The 10,136-nt window shown below is 52.5% G+C and overlaps 1 protein-coding gene across 1 annotated transcript in view; it reads left to right on the top strand.

Annotated features, from left to right (window-relative positions):
* The first annotated feature begins 946 nt into the window (after positions 1-946).
* Positions 947-10,136, top strand: part of RASGRF1 (Ras protein specific guanine nucleotide releasing factor 1) — a 131,053-nt gene continuing 121,863 nt past the window's right edge. Inside the window, exon 1 of the mRNA XM_025390837.1 lies at positions 947-1,658. Within this exon, the coding sequence (XP_025246622.1) occupies positions 1,383-1,658 (276 nt within the window). The 5' untranslated portion in view covers positions 947-1,382. The remainder of the gene's footprint in view (positions 1,659-10,136) is intronic.

Genomic DNA, 10,136 nt, shown 5'->3' with positions numbered 1-10,136 from the left:
TGTGTGTGTGTGTGTGTGTGTGTGTCGGGGGAGGGGCGTCCGCAGTTTCCGTGCCGAAAGATGGTGTCTTGCCTTCGGAGGGCTAAGCGGGCACCCATCCCCGTTGCAAAGCGCCCGGGCCAGGCGCGGCTTGCTTTGGGTCGGGGCGAGCCCGCTGCCCTCTGCGGCAGACGGCGATGCGCGCTCCCCGCCCCAGCTCCCGGCTCGCCCCGCAGCCCGCGCGCCCTCCCGGTTGCAGCATGCGGGCGCTGTGACGTTCTCGGATAAATGCCGTGTAACTGTGTAGGCGAATGAGAGCTAAAAATAAGAACGGAAAATCTATCATTAAGGTATCATTGCGCCAGCGCAGCTATTTGAAGGCTCCCATGGTCCCCGGCGCCTGCGTTTGAAGCCCGCCTTCAGGCTTTGGGGGGTATTTGCAGAAAACTCCCAGCAGCGGCTCGCCAACCAGACCTCAGGGTGCAGGGCGGGTGGCGCCAGTAATTATGGCAACTCTCAAAATAAAATAATACAAAATAAAGTAACCAACGTTCACCAACCACCACCCCATCTCACCCCCTGTACTGTCCTCAGGTAGCTGCGGAAGCCGCAGGGAGTGCGGCCGGATGCTGGAATTCAGTGTGACCCGGCTGACTATGCAAAGACTAGGACTGGACGCTTTTGCAGCTCTATTTCACCACCCACCTTCTTCCTTCCACCTTGTATTAGAAATAAAGCAGGGGATGGGGGAGCCTTTGGAGGAGAAAATGACAACTGGCACTTAACCCCAGGTCTACAGTGAGCCGCGGTGGGGCGCAAAGACGCAAACTCCCTGGTTGGCTAGCCTCCGGGGTCTCATTGGGTTAAACGAAAATTGATCTGATTTGCTTTTTAACATCCGAAGGAGAGAAAGGGAGATGAGGGGAGGGAGGACAGGGTTTGTGTGTGTGCGTGTGCGCGTGTGTGTCTGGGGAGGGGGAGGACGCGCCAAGGTGCAGCCTGCGCGCGGCTCTGCGCCTTGGCGGGGCTGCGTGCGTGTGTCTCTGTCCGCGCTGCTGAAACGGGCTCTTCGAGGGATCGGCGTCACATGACTCCGCCTGCCCCTCGCCAGCGCGCAGATCGCCAGTCCCTCAGTTTGCCCGGCGCCGGAGGAGGGTCGGGCGGGATCTTCCGGGCACTGGGGCTGTGCGGAGCGGAGAAGAGGTTCAAGCGGGGAATAGTATATCTGGTTCAAGAAGCCGCGGCTCGGCGCCAGATCCTGGAGTGTAGATATTTGCGGGGAGGGGAGAGCGAGGGAGCGAGCGAGCGAGCGCCAGAGAGAGGCAGCGCGCAGCGCGCACGGACGGGGAGCTGCTGCGCGGAGAAGATGTAAGCGCGTGGGGTCTCGCTGGCCTCTGAGCACCATGCAGAAGGGGATCCGGCTGAACGATGGCCACGTCGCGTCCCTGGGACTGCTGGCGCGCAAAGACGGCACGCGCAAAGGCTACCTGAGTAAGCGGAGTTCAGACAACACAAAATGGCAAACCAAGTGGTTCGCGCTGCTGCAGAACCTGCTCTTCTACTTCGAGAGCGACTCGAGCTCGCGGCCCTCGGGGCTTTACCTGCTGGAGGGCTGCGTCTGCGACCGCGCGCCCTCCCCCAAGCCGGCGCTGTCGGCCAAGGAGCCTCTGGAGAAACAGGTGAGGCGAGCGTCGCGTCCTGACCTCCCCGCGTCCCGGCCGCGGCCCTGGGGACTCAGGGCCTTCAGCTGGCTGATGGCGCTCGAACTTTGGTCCCTCTACTCTTGGCACCCTAGGCGCTCTCTGCACCCTCAGCGAGAGGGGAGGCTTGCTCCTAGCCGGGCGAGTGACTGCGGCGGGCAGAGGGGGCAGGGACTGAGGGCGGGGAGTAGATGTGGGCTGCGGCTGCCCTTCGCCGGACGAGCCCCGTGGGAGGCAGGTACAGAGGGGCCGACACCTGGAGATGCAGAGGAAGATGAGGTCCTAAGGACCAGACAGAGACGCTGAATCTGGACACACGTCCACCAAAAATGGTGCTCCCAACCCCCACTCCCACCACCCAGCCCTAATAGCCCCGATCGTCTGCTTCACATCGGGAACGTGTAATTCCCCGCGCTTAGGCATGGGAAGGGCAAGACGGAGGCGTCCAAGCGCTGCCAGCCCTTGCCTCGCCGCAGCTGAGGGCCAAGAGCAGCCTGCGCTAGCTCCGCGGAGTTGGGCGGGGGTTGTGGGGCTACTCGGGTTGGTTCGGTACCATCGAACGGTGGTGGGCTACCAGCTGGCGGCCGCTGGAGCAACAAGCCCAAAGATTCCCAAGGACAGCTCTGATGCGCCGGGGCTAGGGCCAGGGCTGCTGCGGAGGCAGCGGGACAAGTGGGAGCTTCTCTCCTCCCCCCGCCCCCTGTGCCGCCGCTGCCGCCGCCGCCGCCGCCGCAGTCGCGGCTATAGCGCTGCGCTCCAGTTTCCTGAGCTGCAAGGCTAAAGAGCCAGGCCTGGATCTGACAGGGAGCCCGGGCCGGGTGGGGGTGAGCCTCTGGCCTGAAGGGAGGAGGGGCACCTGCAGAGAGAGCCACCTTTAAGCTTGGTGCGCTTTCCAAAAGCATCTGGTTCAGCCCCTTGCCTCTAGAAAGATAAAGCAGATGATAGTGTATCCTAAAATGCCGCTGCCGCCGGCAGGAACCTGACATCCATAGGGCCCAACGGCTGGTGATTACCTAGATGGGGACATTGAGGCCCAGAGAGAGAAATTCACTTGCCCAACGTCATGCAAGTAGTTGAGGCCGTCCCAATGTTCTGAAAAGACAACCGAGATCTCAAAAACCACTGCTGCATGAAGACGCAGACTGGTGGTGATTGAATTGAATTGGTTGAAATAAAAGCATCGCTTGAAGTCTTCCTCCCAATCGTCAGGACAGAGATCTGAGCTCAGTCTCTCTAGCACATCTCTTCCTTCCCTGCCCTCAGCCAATGAGTGTTAGGAGATGGTTTCTGAAGACTGGAAAGTGTGGACAGGAATTTTTGAGGGTGGGTCCCTGGAGATGACAAGCCATGTGGTGAGCAGGGACTCCCAGATGGAAAGAAGAGCAAAGGGCAGGCCGCTCCTTAAGCTTAAAGCTCACATGGAGCCTGGGGAACTCATGTGGAGGAGCCAGACCCAGGCCAGGCTAGAGACTTTGCTCTCAGCCCTTCAGAACTTGCCCCTCTCCAGCCAGTGTCCACCGATACCTACTGGGGGACTGCAGGCCAAGCCCCAGCCCCAGCCAGAACCCCCCTCCATCCCTCAACCCACTACACTAGACCCTAGAGCTGAGCTCCTGGGTAGGCAGGAAGGGATGGGTGGGGGAAGCCAAGTTGGTATGGGCTCATATTATCTGTTCTCAGCCCCCTGGACCTGAAGACAGACAGGCCTGAGACTGAATCTCAGTTCTACGACTTCCTGGCTGTGTGACTTCAGTTAACTTACTGAACTTCTCTGAGTTTCCATTTTGTAATCTACAAAATGAAGATAATAACACCTACCTTTCTGGGGTTTTGAGAGCCCTACATTAAATAATGTATTTGAAAGTATGCTCCCAATACGTTTTAGTTAGATCTAGACGAATCATAGTTGAATCTGAATTATACCCACCTGGACAGAGCTATTTAGGTCACCAGATGTTAAACTTGAACAGGATCTCAGAGATACAGCCTTCCCATTTTACAGACCAAGAAACTGAGAGGCAAAGAAAGGGAGTTACCCAACAACGGAGTAAATCAGTGGCAGAATCAGACCTAGAATTCATCCAGTGCCTAAGAATTCCTGAAAATGAGACCCCACATTGATTTCAAATCATGCAACTCTTGGCCCAGGTATTGAATTATCCTAGCAGTAGATCATGGGACGAACATCAGTGCAAAACTAATTGATGAGATGCACTCATGTTCAGAGCCGTTTCCCCGGAACACTATTAGTCAGAGATCCTCAGGTGTGTTCACAAGAGCAGCCCTCCTGACACAAGAGAACAGAACATGATTAAAAGTAGCAGATGATGGTTTGGCGCAAATTTTGTTAGAGACTCATACTTTAATCACATATGTTTGTATAGGTTCCATTTGCCTCTAGAACAACTTTGGCTCCTGTGGAAAACTAGATCCTGCTCCTTCGGGCTACACATGTGTACAAAAATTCATCACTGTTTCTTTTCTCAATCTTGGAGTAAAATTGATGGTGCCAGCAGCTGCTCCATGTTTCTCTTTGACTGGGTGCCCCATGGCATAAGCCACAGAGCCTAGCGTGATAGGCCTAACTCCAGGCCATTCTGTGACCAGGTTTGAGCCTACGAGAAGCTTTGGCTCAGTCTGCTGGGCATGTACAGAATGCCTGAGTTGAGAGGCCTCTACGAAGCCATCTGTTTAACTAGACTAGCTGGTATCTAATGAAGAATTGGTTTCAGCACGAAGCCATTTTACCAATGTCTAAGCAGACAGCTTCCTCTCTGAAGGGTCAAGGATGGTTTTTTAAGGAATAGAAACCAACTCTTGGCTGGGAACCCCTAAGTGGCTGGGACAGAGTCAGGGACCGTGCACATAGTAGATGCACAGGAAATGCACATTGAGCTGGACTTGTTAGCCTATCATATGTTAATTCCATATTTTATGTCCTCAGCCTAGAAGCTGATTGTCACAGGCCGTGAGCCCCTGAGGAAGACAGACATAGATAAGGGTGAGCTCCTCACCCTGTGAAGATGCTCTAATAGTGGGATATGCAAGGTGCTCTGGGAGCCCTGGCACCGAGCCTCAGGCCCATCCTAACATTGTGCAGTCTCGTCTGACTGTATCCAGACCAGTCTGACTGCCTCTGGTGCAGCCCCAGTGTCCAGGAGCTCTATCCTGGGATCTTAAGGCCTCATGAAGACAGACTGGCACATCCATGCCCCCCATTCCATCTGGCAGCTGCAAGCCGCGTCCCTGGCCTGGACCCTTTGCTCAGCCCTGACCTCCTCTGCTCCCAGCCCTGTAGCCCACACACTGAAAGCCCAGGTGCTGTTGACTTAGCACTTGGGTTCAGCTTCCCTAGAAGTTGGCCCTTGTTGTTCCATACCCTTCTTTGGCATGGAGTCCCCCGATCCTGGCTTTTCCCACTCTCATTCCAAACTCCCTGAAATAGAATGTCCAACCCCAGCTTCTCAGTAGGGTGCCCAGCCAAACCACCTCCAGCACTCCTTTCACCCTTCCCAACCAGGAAGGGTCAAAATGTGGGCACCAGGCTCTTCCTGATTCTCTTAGGACAGAAGAGACTCAGACAAATCCTTGCAGCCAGAACCTCAGAACGTGATGTTGGTGGAGGTCCCAGAAGCAGCTCTTAGTACCTATTATGTACCCACTTTGTGCCCTTCCCTAGAGACAAGACAAAGCCCCACTCCTGGTCCTCATGCACAGGACATATTACTGGTTGGCCTGGCAGATTCAGATCAACAACAGCCCTGAGGTTGATGGGTACACTTATTTTACAGATGAGGAAACAATTTCATCTGTGGCCGCCCAGCAAGGCAATGGCAGAAATGAGACACGTTCTCTGGCTTTCTCGCTCTGTAGCTATTCTGTTGTCACCACAAAGTACACCCTCCTTGGAATTATAGCACATTCAACCTCTCAGCCAATCAGAAAAATGAAAAGCTGAATGTAGAAAAATAAGGTTGCTCTAAAAGCAGCAGCCCTTAGACACAGAACCCTGGGACGCTCCGAAAGCATCAGTGGCTCCCATTGCCTTTAGAAAAATATTCAAACTCCCGACCATGACCTGGAGTACCCAGTGAGATCCACCCTTTGCTGGCCCCTCTAACCCAGAGCCACCCATCCCACTCCCCTCCTTCCTCATCCTAATCAGGCCACCACTTTTCAGAGCTGCATATGCCTCCCTTTCCTATCTCAAGGCTGTGGCAGAAGCCGTTCCCTCCACCTGGAATGATCTCCCACCAACCATGCCCTTAGAATGAACAGCTGCTTCTTCTCCTGCAGGTCTTAGCCTAAACGTCGCCTCCATCATCACGTGCATTTACAGCACTGGACTCTTCATTCATACAGTTGATCACAGTCTGTGATTACTTCATGTATTTGGCCAGTTGCAAACCATCCTTCTTCCCACTAGAACATAAGCACCAGGAGCGCAGGAGGCAGGCAGAGGCAGGAGACTAATCAGGGGCTGCTGAAACCCAGAGTCCAGGTGAGAGAGGTGGAAACCCTGAGAGGATGAAGGAACAGGGTCTTTACGATTAAAAAGAAAAAAAAAAACTTTACCGAGAGAGACTCAGGTGGAAAATTAGCAAGACCTGCCATCCCATTAGTTGTAACAGAAAAGAAGACAGGATCAAACATGATGTCCATGGTTCTGCCTGAGGCCACCAGGCAGATGCATGTCACCTGTAGAGAGGGGAGAGCTGAAGACAAGCAGGTTTATGGGCAATGGAAGATGATGAGTAGCAGTGATCTCATCACATTTAATCTCAGGGAGGTCACATTTGAGATGCCCAATGGCAGAAAAGGGCTTTAGTGGCCCCCAGTCTCCAGTATGGTAAGGACACTTATTACAGAAACCAGTGGAGCCCCATAAGGAGGACAGTGGGTGGTGTGTGCTGAGGGCGGTGGACCGAACAAAAGGGCACGTGCAGAGGCTCAGCAGGTGGCAGCCCTGTTGTCCAGAGCCCAGGGAATGAAGTGATGTGGCTGCCACGTGCACCGCAGGGGATGTGCAGGCTGGCTGAGGATAGTGGCAGCTGGGCAGAGCTTCATGAGGTCACTTTGGGGTATGGCTGCACTCAACGCTTTCACAGCCCGGCCTGGCTGGTCAGCCTTTTCTTGCACTTCTTCAAGGGCAACTAGCCAGCAGTGGGAAGTTGAATTTGGTGGCTTGTCCACACTAGGATTTCAGTTTTCAACACTGCCAGGCAGGTGCCATTACTCCTCCTTCATAGGATTTGCCAAAGCTGCACAGAAGAAGTAGGGTTTGAACCTTCTCTCCCACTGGGTCACTGTGGACAAATCCTCAACTTCCCTTCATCGATGCCTTTCTGCCTCATTCTGAGGAGCCCTGGAGGCCACACTCCCACATCAATCAGAGCAGTCCAATTTTTAACTGTTTTATATATTAGGTTTCCACATGAGATTTTATCTTTCCCAATGCTTTAAAAAGCTTGCCCTTCACCATGAGTTATTACTAAATGCCCTTCAACTCTGCCATGCTATGAATGCAGATTTAAATGTACATAATTTTGTAGCAGGATGTTTCAAAACGCCAGATTGAAAATACTGAATGACGATAAATACCATTTATTGAGCATCTGCTGTGTGCCAGGCACCAGAGTGCATGTTTTACATATAGCTCTTCCCTTAATTATTCCAACAGCCCTGTGAGGTTCTCACTATTTGCCCATTTTCTAGATGACAAAACTGAGGCTCAGAGATGTTAAGTAAGTTGTTCAAAGTTACAGAGCAAGTACATGCAGAAGCTGGCCCATGAACCCAGAAGGTCTTCCTGATTCTAAAACCTGAGCTCTTCATCCACAAACAGCATGAAGACTGGCTGGGGACTGTTATTCCTTGCTGCCTATTACCAAAATACATGGAGAAAGAAAGAGAATTGGCCGGGCGCGGTGGCTCAAGCCTGTAATCCCAGCACTTTGGGAGGCCGAGGCGGGTGGATCACGAGGTCAGGAGATCGAGACCATCCTGGCTAACATGGTGAAACCCCGTCTCTACTAAAAATACAAAAAACTAGCCGGGCGTGGTGGCGGGCGCCTGTAGTCCCAGCTACTCGGAGGCTGAGGCGGGAGAATGGCGTGAACCCGGGAGGTGGAACTTGCAGTGAGCCGAGATCGCGCCACTGCACTGCAGCCTGGGCGACAGAGCGAGACTCTGTCTCAAAAAAAAAAAAAAAAAAAAACAGACAGAATAAAAAATGATAAAGGGGGTATCACCATTGATTCCACAGAAACACAAACTACCATTAGAGAATACTATAAATACCTCTATGTAAATAAACTAGAAAATCTACAAGAAATGGATAAATTCCTAGACACATACACCCTCCCACGTCTAAACCAGGAAAAAGTTGAATCCTTGAATAGACCAATAAGAAGTTCTGAAATTGAGGCAGTAATTAATAGCCTACCAATCAAAAAAAGTCCAGGTCCAGACTGATTGTACCAGAGGTTCAAAGAGGAGCTGGTATCATTCCTTCTGAAACTAATCCAAACAATAGAAAAAGAGGGACTCCTCCCTCACTCATTTTATGAGGCCAGCATCATCCTGATACCAAAACCTGGCAGAGAAACAACACAAAAAGAAAAATTCAGGATGTGAAAATCCTCAATAAACTACGGACAAACCAAATCCAGCAGCACATCAGAAAGCTTCTCCACCACGATTNCAAAAAAAAAAAAAAAAAAAAAAAAAGAAAGAAAGAGAATTAACAGCAGGTGAAAGTATGTCACAGTCGCGCCAGTGATTTTTGTGAAGGCGGCTTTTGTTTCTGCTTGGGTGGGAACTTTGCAACTCTGAATCCCCTGAGCATTGATGGGAAGCGCACCAAGGCAGGCATCCACGCCCCACAATCCGGTTTCCCTGGAATCTGTGGGAGCGTGGAGCCAGTGCCCGTGTGCGTGCAGCCAAGAACAGAACTCAGCCCCCTGATGTTTATGCAGGAGCACTAGTGACGCGTGGACTTGAGAGAGGTCCAGAACACTGCCAACGCCCAAACACTTCCGTGAGGGCGACTGTCGTGCAGGGAGCAGCTGGGAGGTGTGGGCACCCCCACTCTCTGTCCCCGACTCAGAGAGGAGAATACAGCCCCTCACACACACAGCCTTCATTTCCAGCCTCCAGTCTCCTTCACTGAGGAGCGATTTTGCCCCTGATAGTGAGGCAGCATAGAGAATTTCCAGCCATTGAGACCCAACGTTAGATCCTGGCTCTAAATCTCGGCTCTGCCACCTCCTAGCTTGGGAAGGCTTTTAAGTTCTCTGAGTCTCGGTTTCTCCATCTCTGTGTTAAACTACATGCTGTTTGGAAAGCCCTAGCACAGAACAGTAGGTGTTATCAGTAAATTGTAGCAGCTGGGGCTTCGGCTTCCACCTTTATGACAAGACTGTTCCTCACTATAGCAGTGACCTAGGTCCCTGGGGTCTCTCGCAGGCTGGAAGCAAGTCAACACTGAGCCCTGACCCTGCATATGAAAATAGGATGGAAATCTTAGCTCAAAGAACCTGCGAGTTCCTGAAAAGGTCTGAGCAAGCAAGCCCCTACCAAAGGACAGGTGATTGCTGTGGGAGCTTCCTTCATCCCTGTGGACAAACTATCACCAAGCCCTGTTAGTTTTTCCTCCTGGGTATGTCTCTCAGAGCTGTGCCATCTGTCCCTCTTTTCCTCCACCACTCTGGTCCAGATTGGGATCACCTCTCACTTGGACTCATCTTACGCAGTGGCCTCCTGACTGGTGTGTTGGTCAGGGTAGGTTGGGTTGTGCTATAATAACAACCAACCCCCAGATCTCCATCAGCACAACTAAGACTCATCTCTTGCTTGTGCTTTACGTCCCATGCAGCTGGCAGGAGGCCACTGCTCATGATGATCACTCAGGGACCTGGACTGGTAGAGACTTGGTCCTGATGCCAGCCTCCATGGTCCCCTCCACTGAGGAGAGGGAGTGTGACAGATCTCTCATTGGCTTTTCCCAGAAGGGATCCACTCTGAGCGCAGTTTACTAGACAGGGTGAGCCACCTGGCTTCATTTCAGAAGAGGTGCAGAAGTGCAGACCTACTGTGTTCCTGGACACAGAGTGCCAGAGAGGATATGGTGCTAATGGTATCCACTGTCCCCACACATGCGCTGTGCCCCCTCCCCCAGTCCACTGGCCTCTCTGCAGCCAGAACCACCTTTCTAAAATGCAAATCTGATCATCAGGAACACACACAGTAGCTGAAGAGAGGTTTTATGGTGGTTTCATGAGGACACAGATAGTGTGTGGTGTGAGTGTAAGCTCAGAGCTTACAGGGGCAGGATCCTTGCCTGGCCTCCCCTCCTTTCATTAAGCTCAGTGACTCTGTCATTCTTGACCAAGCGTCACAGAAGCATTTTGGCCACAAGGCTTCCCTAGAATTAACAAGGGAGAGGATTTTAAAGGT

Source organism: Theropithecus gelada, chromosome 7a, assembly GCF_003255815.1.
Source record: "Theropithecus gelada isolate Dixy chromosome 7a, Tgel_1.0, whole genome shotgun sequence".
Classification (NCBI taxonomy): domain Eukaryota; kingdom Metazoa; phylum Chordata; class Mammalia; order Primates; family Cercopithecidae; genus Theropithecus; species Theropithecus gelada.
This window is presented reverse-complemented; position numbering and strand designations above follow the sequence as displayed.